Source organism: Carex rostrata, chromosome 8 (assembly GCF_964058835.1).
Source record: "Carex rostrata chromosome 8, lpCarRost1.2, whole genome shotgun sequence".
NCBI lineage: Eukaryota > Viridiplantae > Streptophyta > Magnoliopsida > Poales > Cyperaceae > Carex > Carex rostrata.
In genome coordinates this window covers 10,641,511-10,656,470 of record NC_135925.1, presented here as the reverse complement: position 1 = coordinate 10,656,470, position 14,960 = coordinate 10,641,511, and the positions used below count along the sequence as shown (strand labels likewise).

At 36.1% G+C, this 14,960-nt stretch overlaps 2 protein-coding genes across 2 annotated transcripts; one reads left to right on the top strand and one right to left on the bottom strand.

The window, feature by feature from the left end:
- Window positions 1-25: 25 nt before the first annotated feature.
- On the top strand, window positions 26-3,574 carry LOC144558242 (aspartyl protease family protein At5g10770-like). The gene is made up of 2 exons (XM_078307041.1): window positions 26-336; window positions 2,195-3,574. Exons 1-2 carry the CDS (start codon window positions 174-176, stop codon window positions 3,418-3,420), a joined length of 1,389 nt encoding a protein of 462 aa, XP_078163167.1. The 5' UTR covers window positions 26-173; the 3' UTR covers window positions 3,421-3,574.
- A 1,191-nt stretch (window positions 3,575-4,765) lies between these two features.
- On the bottom strand, window positions 4,766-8,211 carry LOC144558241 (heat shock protein 81-1). The gene is made up of 3 exons (XM_078307040.1): window positions 7,893-8,211; window positions 6,941-7,363; window positions 4,766-6,549 (listed from the first exon to the last, which is right to left on the bottom strand). Exons 1-3 carry the CDS (start codon window positions 8,016-8,018, stop codon window positions 4,993-4,995), a joined length of 2,106 nt encoding a protein of 701 aa, XP_078163166.1. The 5' UTR covers window positions 8,019-8,211; the 3' UTR covers window positions 4,766-4,992.
- Window positions 8,212-14,960: the final 6,749 nt, after the last annotated feature.

The window sequence follows — 14,960 nt, the reverse complement described above, 5'->3', positions numbered from 1 at the left end:
CCCACTTATAAGTGGCGATTTTACCGAGCCTTATCGTGATTAGTAGTTTAGTACCTAACTTCCAACTGAGAAGACCGCAGTAGTCAGTAGTCAACCGAGAGAGAGACTATAAATAAAGTATGCATCTCTATCTAGCTCTCACATGATTTATACCCAAAACCATATTTTCTTACATGGCTCTCAATATTTCTCTTTTGCATTGTTGCATCCTCGTTCTAGGATGTTTGCTTTATTCTCATTCTTCACAAGCTCTTGAGGAAAGAAGCAGAGACAATGCATGGCATGTCGTTGATATCATGTCACTCTTGCCTAGCTCTGTTTGCTCTTCTCCAATAGGTACATTACAGTCTTGCATAATCTCTTCATTAACGCAAACTTCATTTCTTTTTAATCATTGTGATTAATTAGTTTAAATAAAAGGGGCTAATGCTAGGGGTGTGAATGACACCCTTTTATCCGTTTACCCGATCCGTACCGTATTCGATAAGACGGGTACATATAAGATTATTTTTTTTATAAACTTATTGGGTACGAGTAAATATGCTTTTTTCGTTGTCTAAATGGGTAAGAGTTTGGGTAAAACCTATTCTATTACCCGATCTGGTAATTATATAAAATAAATACATATTATATATATTAATGAGCAATGAATATCCATTCTCCAACTACATTAAAACACGTAAATAAATTCCAACAAATCCCAATAAAGTTTAGACCTTTAAAACACATATATATGTGTGGAATGAATGTGTTTTAATGTTGTAATTATTATATTGGCATTATCCGTTATTTATCCGCTACCGTTTCGTTATCCGACAACTATAACGGATAAGAGTTAAGTACAGATGATAAGATAATTTATAGCGGGTAAGAACAATTTTGGGTACGGGTATAAAAATAATTCCACCCGACTCTTATTGTACACGTTGACACCCCTACCTCACTTAATTGACTAATTGTACAACATAAAAATTGAAGTTACTGCACTGAAACTGATAATGGTAAAGATATTAACATAGTTATTTTGACTTAACGCAACGCAAAACCAATTAAAGTTGAACTGAAAAAACATATGTGACTGATGAGGTGCATAAAGCTAAATTAGCTCTGTCAATATCTTTAATCATTGTTCTCTCTGCCTTAATTCTCCGGGGAGAAGAATTGGCCCCGGTACCAGTTCGTGGTGAGCCTAATGCACGGTTAATTTACCTCATAGTCATCATACATGCGGCTTAAGCCCGTATTTTACCAATGATACCATTGTAATTTATTAGCTTGTCAATCAACTCGCTTTATTTCAAACTAGTTCTTAGTTTAGTCGAATTTTGTTGTTTATTCAGCTCATCTAATTGACCTCATTTTGTTAATAAATGAGATTTTCTTCTCTCTTTTTACCTCATTGAGAGCTATTATTCTTAGGTAGGAAAACCGCAATAAATTCCAAATTTCACGAAAGGGACTACATGATATGTTTATCGTTGAAATTTTAAAATTGGAGTATAAATAAAAAGTCAAGCACCAATGGGAAGCGCACCGAAAAAGGAAAAGCAAAACGTGTCTCATGCACTGCTCTGGTTCCATATGCCAAACTTGATTTGACCACCTAACCAATGAGGAAGCTAGACTGATAATAGCATTAGGACTCTCAACTCTGCTCCTATATATGTCTTGCTCAAGCAATATAAAATTATTTGGATCAAGTCTAGAATAAGCTTTGGGCCCTCATTATGATGTGATCTCCTTACTAACCTACTTGAAAAAAAAATATCAATATCATACATAAAAGCAATGTTCCAAAAAAAAAAAAAAAATCAAAACACTCATGGTTAAGAAGATAAAAAGTTAAATAGAATCAGAGCACGCTATAAATTCAGTTCTTTTGTGCGGTTATGGCCGTATAGATGCAGAAAGTTTGATTTTACTGAATTACAGTTAAGGAAATTCTCATTCCAGTTTATGTTGGTTCAAACAAGAGGTACACTAGAAAAGAAAGGATTCCAACTAGAGATTCTTACAAAACTGCATTTCTAGTTTAAATTATATAATACCTATTTCTTTACAGGTCATAGACATTATTACATTAATGATTAACCTTCAATTTATAGTATTTTCTATACCGCCTCCTGTTTCAGGTTGATTTTACTGGTTAATAAAAGAGAGAATATTAATTCATTTTTCCTCTATATTTCACCAGAAAAAGACTTTAACAGGCTGACAATCACCCACCGGAATGGCCCATGCTCGCCCCAACCTACAAATTACAAAACAACTGATGTCCAAATCCTGACACATGATCAAGACCGCGTTGATACAATCCACCACCATGTCACCTCAGCAAAAAAGGACTCAATCGGGGAATCACTCTCTGTTTCATTACCCGCACAATCTGGTCTCCCCTATGGGACAGGCAATTATGTCGTTAAAATCGGCATGGGAACCCCGAGGAAGGATTTCACTATAGTATTTGACACCGGTTCTGATCTCTCTTGGATCCAATGTAAACCATGCAAAACTTGTTACAACCAAACGGACCCCCTTTTTGACCCGAACCTCTCGAGCACTTTCTCAAGTGTTCCGTGTTCATCCATGGATTGTACTCAGCTCGACGGGAGCTCCTGCTCCAGCGGGCAGTGTCAGTATGAGGTTACGTATGGAGACAATTCACAAACTGATGGTTTGTTTGCTCGGGACACTCTAACACTACCACCGGCCAACACATTACCGAACTTCATGTTCGGGTGTGGAACCAGTAATGCTGGGATTTTTGGCAAGATAGACGGGTTGATAGGGTTAGGCCGGGATAGAGTCTCACTAATTTCACAAGCGTCTTCAAAATACGGTGCTATGTTTTCGTATTGCCTTCCTTCGAGCTCTAGTTATACTGGATATCTCTCAATCGGAAAAAACACGATGTCTAACGCTGCTTTCACACCTATGGTGCAAGAAACAGATACCCCATCGTTCTACTATATAAATCTAACTGGCTTAAAGGTTGGTGGCCAGCTGCTCAACATACCTGCAACTGTGTTTTATGCTGGTACAATTATAGATTCTGGTACAGTGATAACCAGACTGCCACATACAGCCTATGTTCAATTTCGAGATCGGTTCCGGCAGCTAATGAAAAGGTACCCATCAGCACCGAGTCTCTCAATACTTGACACATGCTACGATTTGACCAAATACCAGACAGTTAAAATACCAACAGTTTCTTTTGTCTTCTCCGATGGTACTACCCTTGATGTTAATGTCAATGGATTATTGTATGCATCGCAGTTGTCTCAGGTGTGCCTGGCATTTGCTGGCAATAGCCGTGATTCTTCTATAGGAATCATAGGCAACACACAACAGAAGACACTCCTTGTCATTTATGATATTGCCAATCAGAAAATTGGCTTTGGTTCTGGAGGCTGCAATTAAAGATTAACAACTGTATTATTGTTAGAATAAAAGAAATGAAAGAAAATATGAATAACGAAATTATTGTTCCCAGAAACCTATTTAATAGGTACGTGGTATCAAGAGAAACCAAGTATACTAGTTACATTGTGCTTATAATAATGATTTTATGGTAGTTCGCTCTCTAATTATCGCCACTTGGTTGTAACTGCCTAAATTTTTACTTGGTATAATTAAATCCGAAATTAAAACTCTACATGATAACAAATATCTATAAATAATATATCCCATTATCTCTTTTTTTCCTGACATAATTAACAATGAGAAAATAGAAATGTGTAATGTTGTCTGTCCAAAATAGCAATTTCCCGTTTCAAAGAGAAGATTTGGGTGAGGAAATTCTTAGTTTTTGAACGCACTAACATCTCCCGTCTTTATCTTTTACTGTAAGTTGCATTATGAAGAAATGAGATGCAACGGATTGCTAGAGATTGAATTCGGAGATTAAAAAAAAAAATTGGGCTGTAAATACGTAGCATTGGCATCAAAAGGTCAATGGAGAATACCAAAACTCCTACTTCAAAAGCATCTCATATATCTGATTGGCAAGCCCGGCCCAGTTGATAGCTCTTGTTTGACCTAGAGACAACAGATATCTAAATCTCAGGTTTAAATTTCACCATTGGAGAAACAAGTCTTTATAGTTTATACCTCTTCCTCGCTCAAACAGAAGCAGAGCTTTTCTCTAATATTGAAGGTTTACAGCAGTATCCGCGGCTTTAACAAATTACACCTTTGTCGTATACTCTAATTCAAATACTTCAAATTTAAAAGAATTGCCACATGCAACTTAAATCTGACCCACTTTTTGTTGGCTTTTTTATGGTTTTGCAACAGAAAAATCAGTGATATAATTTTATACATAGAAAATGAAAAGAGAAATAATAAAATATATATATATATATAGGCGGAGAAAAAGCTAAAACTCAATTAGCAACCCGCACACTCAAGCTTTTACCAATTTTACCATCAACTGTCAAATCGAAGTGATCAACTTCGTATTTCAGATTGAACCTAGCAGAACTTGGATTTGGAAGTGATCCCATTCAGTTTGAAACTTCTAAAAGCAGAATACAACCTAAATGGACTTTACAAACAGTACAGGGGAAACACCAGGAGAATTATTCTTAACTGCAAACTGCAACCCTGTGGTTTGCAAGGAGAATTATTCCTATTTAAACCAAGCATCCTTCTATGCTTCTATGCAACAATAATAAGAGACTTCGTTTCAACTAGTTAAACCCAGACACTGGAGAAAATGGCAACAGCATAGTGCGCAAAACAACACGAATCACAGACATCAAAATTTTACCACGGGAAGTACCGAATATATTAACTAAAATATCTAAAAGTCTTGACAAAACACATTTTAGGTTTGGATGAATAATTCCCACCTAAACAGAGCCTAGGTGAAGGAACCAACCCACCTCAAAACTGTGAACAACATTAGCCCAACAAAACATAAAAAAAAAACATAATTAAAACCACCCCATAACAGCAACCAACCCAAACTCATGTAACAAAACCCTACATTTAATCAACCTCCTCCATCTTGCTCTCGCCAGCATCAGCTTCCTCCAGTGGAGGCATATCGGTGTCAGCATCAGCAGGCTCATCAGCATCATCAATGTTGAGACCAAGCTTGAGCATGCGGTGGATCCTGTTGCCAAAGGTGTTGGGCTCATCAAGGCTGAAGCCAGAGGTGAGGAGGGCGGTCTCAAACAAAAGCAGCACAAGATCCTTCACTGACTTGTCATTCTTGTCAGCATCAGCTCGCTTCCTCAGCTCCTCCATGATCGCGTTCTCAGGGTTGATTTCCATCGTCTTCTTGCTCGACATGTACCCAGCCATGCTACTGTCCCTCAGAGCCTGAGCCTTCATGATCCTCTCCATGTTGGCAGACCAGCCATACTCACCAGTGACAAGGCAGCATGGGGAATCGACAACACGGTCAGAGACAACAACCTTCTCAACTCTGTCACCAAGAACCTCCTTGATAACCTTGCACAGATCCTCAAACTTCTCCTTCAATTCCTCCTTTTTCTTCTTCTCGTCTTCGCTCTCATCAAGCTTCAAACCCTCCTTTGTGGCAGAGACTAGCTTCTTGCCCTCGAACTCCTTCAATTGGCCAACAGCATACTCATCGATAGCATCAACCATGTAGAGCACTTCATAGCCCTTCTTCTTCAGCTTCTCAAGGAAGGGGGAGTTCTCAACAGCCTTCTTGCTCTCACCAGTGATGTAATAAATTTCACTCTGGCCCTCCTTCATGCGGGTCACATAATCCTTAAGGCTGGTCAACTCCTCACCACTCTTGGTTGAATGGTACCTCAACAGCTCAGCAATCTTCGACCTGTTCTGAGAATCCTCATGAATGCCCAACTTCAGGTTCTTTGAGAATGCCTCGTAGAACTTGTTGTAATCCTCCTTGTTCTCAGCAATCTCAAAGAAGAGCTCAATGCACTTCTTCACCAAGTTCTTGCGGATCACCTTAAGAATCTTGTTCTGCTGGAGCATCTCTCTGGAGATGTTAAGGGGAAGATCCTCAGAGTCAACAATACCCTTGACAAAGCTGAGGTACTCGGGGATAATCTCCTCACAGTTATCCATGATAAACACGCGGCGAACATATAGCTTAATGTTGTTGGCCTTCTTCCTGGTGTCAAACAGATCAAACGGTGCCCTCCTGGGAACAAAGAGAATGGCCTTGAACTCAAGCTGACCCTCAACTGAGAAGTGCTTGACGGCAAGGTGCTCTTCCCAATCGTTGGTCAGGCTCTTGTAGAAGGCAGCATACTCCTCCTTAGTGATCTCCTCAGGCTTGCGCATCCAGATGGGCTTCTGCTTGTTCAAAACAGCCCACTCATGGGAGACCTCCTTGATCTTCTTCTTCTTCTTTTCTTTCTCTTCCTTCTCTTCATCAACTTCCTCGACCTTCCCTTCCTCAGTTTCCTTCTTGTCCTCCTCATCCTCATCATCGGAGATCTCCTTTTCAGTTGTCTTTTCAGTCCACAAAGAGATGGGATAGCTGATGAACTCAGAGTGCTTCTTGACCAAGTCCTTCAGGCGGCGCTCCTCGAGATACTCCAGCTAATAAAGAAAAGAAATTCAGTCGGGTAAAACTGACAACTGAGAAAAGTAATAGACAACATGGACAACATGCAGGATTATAGGAATAAATAAAATTGAGCCTCAACTATTTCAGTTAGAATATGCATAGGCATGATTTATCTTCCACTTACTGACAAATTGCTTTGCTGCAATTATTCACGCCAATGTATAACATATAGTTCAGGTATGGTACTCAGTTGCTGACTGAGAAGTGAAACATTTTAAACTAAACTAGAAACATAAAAAAAAACCTCCCCAATCAGAACCAAATTATAACCAACAGTTATACAAAAAAATTGAAATCATCTATATAACCAAGGAACCAAACAATTCATACAGTAATAGATAAATATCATGATCAACACCATACCTGGTCATCCTTGAGGTAAAGGGTCATCTTAGTTCCACGTCCAAGGTTCTCACCAGAGGTATCCCTTGTAACAGTGAAAGATCCACCAGCCTGAGACTCCCACACATACTGCTCATCATCGTTATGCTTGGTTATAACAACAACCTTCTCAGCAACAAGGTACGCAGAGTAGAACCCAACACCAAACTGCCCAATCATGCTTACATCAGCACCAGCAGCAAGGGCTTCCATGAACTCCTTGGTACCAGATCTGGCAATAGTACCAAGGTTGTTGACAAGGTCAGATTTGGTCATGCCAATACCACTGTCAATGATGGTGAGGGTGTTGGAAGCCTTGTCAGGCACGATGTGGATGAAGAGCTCTGGCTGGGCATCGAGCTTGCTCTTGTCTGTGAGGCTCTCAAAGCGGATTTTGTCCAAAGCCTGTGATACATGGATTTAGTAACTATGAATAACCACTACTAAAAATAAACTTAATTTGTTAATTAACAATATAAACATTAAAATGCACACAATTATGCATTTATTTCCTTTCATGTTGAGGATTTCCTGACATAAGGAACAACTAATTTTACATGGGTGCGGAATGAGAAATTTCTTGTAGTTCAAGTACACTATAATATTGAAAAATAGTTACACATCTCACGAAGTCCGAATTATGGTGTTAGCACCAACTAATGGAAGCACGGACATTAGTAAACCCAGAAATTGGCCTAGTCAAAATATTATCGTAACTACTATCATTTTAGTCAACGTAACCGATAGAACCTTCTTAAAAGATATTTGATACCCAAAATAAAAGCATGAAAACGACAGGTCCATTACACAAAACCTAGATCACTAGAAAAGACACCTTACTGGCCCAACAATCTAAGATAAACAATTATATCACACCAGTGCAAGTTTTCTACATATAATTGTAAAGATAAATTGCAAAGCGGTAGACACTTACATCGGACGCGTTGCTGATAAGCTCACGGAGAAAGATCTCCTTGTTGGAGTAGAAAGTGTTGATGATCAAACTCAGAAGCTGATTGATCTCCGCCTGGAAGGCAAAGGTCTCTGTCTCGGCGGCCATGTTAACGATCTTAAGTGACGGGAGAAGCTCTTTTCCGCTCTTAGGGTTTTATCAAAGAGAGCGAGACGGCTAAAAACTAGGGTTAGAGGGATTGGATCTGAAGCGCAGACCTGGGGTTTAAATAGCGAACCGGGGTTCTAGATTCTTCCAAACGACTAAACGAGGAGACGAGGAGTGCGCGAGTCGTCAAAGAATCGTGGGGGTTCTAGAGCCTTCTATTGAGAGATCGACCGTCGATTCTTGAGATGGACGGTGATAATAGTCGGTTGGACTTGGTCAACGCGGACCGTAATGCTAGGCCCAGACGAACCAACGCCAGAATTAGTTTTTTTTTTTCTTTTTTAAATATTAGGAGTTCAGTTTTTTTCAAGTAAAAACAAAAATAAATTTTAGTTAAATGCTTTTCTTGGAAAATAAGTCATTATTATTAGTACACCGATTCAAAGCTTTCTGTTCTGGGTGATTTATTTGCCTAAAATATGTATCCTGAAGCAGTTAGCAAATAAAAATTTGTTCTAAATATATGTCATTCCTATATATTCCGCCTTTTATGGCGGGCAACTACTAATAGCATGGTTAGAATGTTCTCGAAGTTTTGCTAGAATAATTTTATTTTGTTCGTGTTACCGATTGCCAACTAATTAAAGCAGAAAATATAATATTTAAAATAATGATTACTAATAATGCACAATAGAAACAGCCAGTTCTTACCTAATAAAATAGTAATGTTTAAACTATTTTTTGTGACAAATTTGTAATATTTATACAATTGAGTGATGATTCTATGGACATAAGGACCTATTTGTAAAATGAACACTCTTTTTATTTTCAAAGTTCAAACAGTCGATCCGAACCATTCATCTTGTTCTCCATATTAATATGTGCTTGGAAACCAAATTTTACATTTTTCTGAATTTTTTTACTATTTATTAAGATGGGTACAAAAAATATCAAGTTCAGACCATTGAATTTTGTACCCATCTTAATAAATAGTAAAAAAATTCAGAAAAATGTAAAATTTGGTCTCCAAGCACATATTAATATGGAGAACAAGATGAACAGTTCGGATCAACTGTTTGAACTTTAAAAATAAAAATATGTTCATTTTACAAACAGATCCTTATGTCCATATAAGCCTTTGCCTATACAATTACTGTGAAGACGATATAATTTGTTGAACTTATCAATAAGCATTTTCACAAATCTTTCCAAATATTTGCCGATGGTGAATTTTTTTTTAACCAAAGTACCAGATTTTATGTAGCTCGGAAGACAACATCAATTGAGGTCCTTTTCAAATGTTGCAGAAATTATTGAGGAGTTTTAGTAGTATTTAGATTGTCCATTTTAAATTAAAGTTCCTTGCAATCAGGTTTGAACGAATAACTAAATGATAACTGTCCATGTTAGTTCGTGTTAAAAAAAATACAGTAGATCTAATCTGGATCATTGAAATTTGAAGCTAGAGTGAAAAGTTACAAAACGATCTAATGATTATTTCATATTTTTAGATGGAAACCAAAACCACCAATGACCAACCCATTCTTGTATGTATGGACAATTTAACTGAAAAGTAAATAAATTAAAAATTTCTAAGCGTTGTGATTGTTTGAATGTTATGAAATTGTGTGAGATGGGATTTAAAATGTTCGGGAATCTATTATTTAATTTGCAAGAATTATATTCATGGATATGTACGGGAATGATTATGAAAATGTGTTGAATGAATGTTCGGTTGTATCATAAAATTAGTTGTGGAATATCTTAATTTGTTTTAAAATATGTATTTTTATTTAAATTTTTTGTCTATTTAAAAATTTGCTAACTCGTCTGTTCATTTTATACTAAAATAAAATAATGTGTGGATAATGTCAAGATACCCTTTTAATTTCAATTTTTAATTAGTGACAAATAATCAAATAATATTTTGTTGTGTAATAATAATGTTACTAAAATTTTCAATCAGTTCTTGACTATTAACTTGTTTAACATTATTAATGTTAAATCTAATTACAATGAAAATACATTACATGTAGGGCCACACCAAATAATCTGATATAACATTTTATTTATTTATTTATTTAAAGCCACATCAAATAATCTTTTTTTTTCTTTTTCTTGTTGTTATTTTGCATCAACGATTTCTATTAAATTTAAATGGTATCATAAATATTTTGGTAATTTGTTGAGATATCAAATTTGAACTATACGAAAACAGTACTTTGTTATTTGACATGGTGATTATATGTAAATAACCAACTCGTTAACAATTTAAAACAATAAAAAATACACCTCCGCCATTCATGTTTTTATGGAAAAAATTAATATTAGCTCGGAGTTAATGTTAAAATTCTCATAGGAATAACACTCTTTTTTTTTTTTTATATTCTCATGTGTTCTTCCCTCGCTAAAATTTGATGACCGCATCAGTGAAAGAAAATCCTATTTTTTTTATAATCTCATAAAATCCATGTCATTCCCATGCAGCCCAACATACCCTTATTTCTTCATGCGCTGAAATTTTTTAGTTACCATCTTAATATTTTAAACTTTTAATTTTATGAGCAGCTTTTTAATATTTTTATTTATACCATCCACAAACTCTGAGGAAGGGACAACCTGGGCAAAAGCGAGTTGTCTCATGATTCGCGAGTTGTACCGTGAATGCTAGAAATAAAAATATCAAAAAATCGCCGATAAAATTAAACTTTTAAAGTATTATCCATCACTATGTATTATCTGTTAAAGTGTTTTAGGAGTTTGTTACATTAGATACTTATCTGGATCGTTTTGTCATTTGATTCAAACGTCTGGTTATATTATTGAGTTTGGCTAGTATAACATTAGTGTCATTTTAGTCTATATAATATCAACTTTAAAATCTATTAAATCGACTTCGAACGACTAATCCAAACCGTTCAAGCCGATTTACATTATGAGTGATGCGTTTACATACTATTTTTTTATGTTTTCGAGTTATTTTAGTATCAAATCAAGCGGTAAAAATATTGAAAAATTAATGTATTAAAATTAACTTTAAAGCTCACACATTTGACCGCTTGACTTAATACTAAATAGATTCGAAAAATTATAAATTTTGCATGTAAACGCACAACTAATGAAGTAGATCGGTTTGAACGGTTTGGATTCACAGTTTGAAGTCAATTTGATAGGTTTTAGAGTTGGTGTTATATAGGTTGAAATGACACTGATGTTATACTAGCCAAACTCTATATTATTTTATATTTTAACCTAAATCATAATTGAATTAAAATTAATTACTTTACATCTTATTTCTAATCTCCTACCATTTTACAGCATCTCTATTATACTTTGCATGAGTCGTGTTGTAATAATTACACGAGTCTCTTGTATTGAATTAGATACCGCAAAAAATTAACAGGGAACAAGACCACCCTTTCACGCCTCTCCGGGAGGGTTAAAATCGGTTGGTCAGTTTTTTTGATAAAATCATTTCTTTCTCACCGGCCAATGGAATTAAACGTATTACTTTGACATCATAATTGGGGCAACATATTGTTCAAATACAATTCTCTCCTGCTTTAACGGCACCATAAGTCTGGACACGTTTACTGCTAATATGGCCTATCAAAGCGTCTCATTGAAACGCCAGATTGATTATTTTGTAACAACTCTCCAATCAGATACGCTAGAGTGGGGAAAAATGGCACGATGGAGCCGGTTCCGTCACAAAACGTCACGGTTATTGCACAGAACAGCACGATTACGACACAGAACGACACAGAACGACACAGCATGTGTGTCAGTTATGTGTCGTGAGTCGCGTGTCTCGTGCCGTGACCATCTTTTGAAACTTTGGCACGGCACGGCACGTAGTCACGCTAGTTGTGTGCAATTAGGACTATTAGATATTGATTAAATAGTGAACCTTGAATAAACTAACTTAAATTATGATTAAATAGACACGCGAGTTATGCGAGACACGTTTGGACACAGTGTAACTCACATGGCATGACCACCATTGATATTTTAATCACGGCACTGTATAACACGTGAAAAATTAACTTAACCATAGCACGGTACGGCACGAGATCAAAGTCACGGCACGTTTTTCTCACTCTAAGACACGTGATTAAATAAATAAGTTAAAAAATAATAATTTCAGCATAGCTAGCAATTACATCAACCACCAGCTAGCTCTTGGAACAAGCTGAAAAATTATACCGAAAAAATCACTTGCCTATTTACGAATGCGAATAGATGTACAAGCATTGATATTATTTTATTTACTCCGATATTTTTTTTATGTTCTACTTCTATCCTGATAAAAATTTGAATTAGTTGTCAGAGATGCCCGACAGAGCCTCGCACCTCACGAAGCAATTGAAAATATTAAAAGTTCGAACCCTTTCATTTAATTTACTTTTTAATTTTTATTAACAAAATTTACTATTAAACAAAAATAAAATGGAAGCTTGTTGGAGACACCTAGTATAATCCACACTGGGTGAGATTCATTTCTCGGGTACACATAGCATAGACTTAGTGAATTTTGTTGATTGAACCCTCTCTCTTTCCTTCTCTTTTCCGTGCTACTTCCGAGAATTTTTTTTTATAAACCATAAATAATTAAATGAATTTTACGGAACCAATATGATTGTTTTTTTTTTAAAGACCATAAGTACCGAATGGACCGTTCAATCTCAACTTTTTTTTTTTTAACCTTTTTTCACCCTTTTTCACAGAAGATCAAACTTTTTCGCAGAAGATCAAACAAAGCCCCAGACCGAACCAACCGTCCGATCTCCTTTTTTTTTTCTCCAAGACCAGACCATTCATCCGGTCTCATTTTTTTTTTTACTCAAGACCGGACCGTTCATTCGGTCTTAATTTTTTCAATTTGTAATTAGGAAAACTAACGCAATTGGAAAATTTAAGGATTTGGAAACATTGAAGTATACACAGAATTTTTTCAAAAATAAATAAATAAATAAGGTGAGAATTTCTCCTCTCGTAAAAAGTGACCATCGTATGTCATAAGTATAATTGGCTGTTGTCCTTCGTACAGGTGACAAAATAAAATTATTGCATAAAAAATATCATGAATCATTTTTTTTTTATTTTAGATGAAAATATTTATTAAACAAATATAAATAAATAGTTAAAGAATATACAAAGATGAGTCATTTTCTTCATTATTTTATGACGTGGATGGATAGATGAAAAGATGTATTAAACAAATATAATGTGCAAAGTTAAGAATAAAGAAGAATGGGCCATTAATTTTCTTCATATATATATTTGTTACGTGGATGCATGGTAAGTTACTTAGATGCAAAGATTTATTAAACAAATATAAAGTCCAAAGTTAACAACATACAAGGATGGGTCATGCATTTGATTTCTTGATTTGTGGATACATGAAAAGATTTATAAAAAAAAAATACAAAGTTAATAATAAATTAATAATATACAAGATGCATGAATCGTTTTCTTAATTTGTTATATATGTGGATTGTTAGTGGCAAATATTGGCAGGAATGACACAAATTGAAATATATAATATTCTTTGTTTAATAAGGAGAAGGGAGGCACGGGTGTGGAAAAAAAAAAGGGGGGGGGGGGGACCGAACGGTCCATTCGATATGGAGAAATAAAATGTGGAGACCGGATGGTCCGTCCGGTTTGGAGAAAAAAATGGTTTGGATGGAATCTTCTGCGACAGAAATTGTGCAGTAATCGTGAAAAATTGAAAAAAAAAGTTGAGACCGAACGGTCTATTCGGTCTGAAGAAAAGGGAATTGCGAGACCGAACGGTCCGTTGGGTCCGTTTTTTTTTTCCTACCACCCTTAAAAATCATAATTAAATGAATACCATCCGAAAAATCGGAATTCAGATTCCGCCACGTTCGCACTGTGGATCTGCGAACGGGTTGACCCGTCCACAGATCCACGGTGCGAATGGGTCGGTGCGTAGATCCACAGTGCGAATGGGTCACTCGAGCGGGTCATGACGCGAGCGGGTCAAAGCGAGCGTGTCAGTGCATAGATCCACGGGTCGGTGCGCAGATCCACGGTGCGAACGGGTCACGCAAGCGGGTCAGGGCGTGAGCGGGTCAGTCCGCAGATCCATTTCGCGAACGGGTTGGCGATCCGTCCGCAGATCCACAGTGCGAACGTGGCGGAATCTGAAATCTGATTATTCGGGTGGTATTCATTTAATTCTGATTTTTGAGGGTGGTAGGAAAAAAAAAAATTACGTTGTTCCGTAAAATTCATTTAATTATTTATAATTATTTATAGTTTATAAAAAAAATTCTACTTCCGATACATAACAGAACAACTTTACCAAAACCTAAAACAGGCAACTTTAACGGGCTACCAAGCGCAACCTTCAGAGAAGAGTTACAGCTGCAGCTGACATTAGATTGTACCAGGTTTACTCTGGAAGGAGAAAAGGTCTGAACTTCAAAGGCATTCCGACTGATGATTTCATGAGGGATAGGGACATAACTGATCGGATTGATCGCAGGTTTTTCAATACTGCTACCTAGTTAGAGGGATACAGTAGCACTTTCATTTGATAGGTTAATCAATGTACTTTGTTCTGGCTAGAGGGGATCATAGAAGTTCAATAGCGCTACAAGTACTGGTAATTTGTTCTTGTTATATGTTTTTACTTTCTTCTTTTTTTGTTGTATTTCATTTAGTCTTGTAAAGAGGGGATCATAGAAGTTCATAGGGACAGTGCTCTTTATTTCAATTAAAGAGTAATTTGCATTTTTGTTATTTTCTAAGGGCAATCAAGCCTTGTAAACTTATAAATAGAGATCGATTATACAATTTAAATTATGAGACATTAATCAATAAATCAATTTTTATTCAATAAATTTACTGTTTTAACAGAGCTTGATTCATTTATATAAACAACCTTACAATCATACAAAAAAGGAAAAAGAG

Excerpts from the sequence above, each read along its gene's own strand:
- LOC144558241 (XM_078307040.1), bottom strand. The coding sequence starts at position 8,018 with ATGGCCGCCGAGACAGAGACCTTTGCCTTCCAGGCGGAGATCAATCAG. Across the intron at positions 7,364-7,892 it reads TTATCAGCAACGCGTCCGAT|GCTTTGGACAAAATCCGCTT; the intron begins GTAAGTGTCTAC and ends CATGTATCACAG. Across the intron at positions 6,550-6,940 it reads TTTACCTCAAGGATGACCAG|CTGGAGTATCTCGAGGAGCG; the intron begins GTATGGTGTTGA and ends TTTCTTTATTAG.
- LOC144558242 (XM_078307041.1), top strand. The coding sequence starts at position 174 with ATGGCTCTCAATATTTCTCTTTTGCATTGTTGCATCCTCGTTCTAGGA. Across the intron at positions 337-2,194 it reads TGTTTGCTCTTCTCCAATAG|AAAAAGACTTTAACAGGCTG; the intron begins GTACATTACAGT and ends ATATTTCACCAG.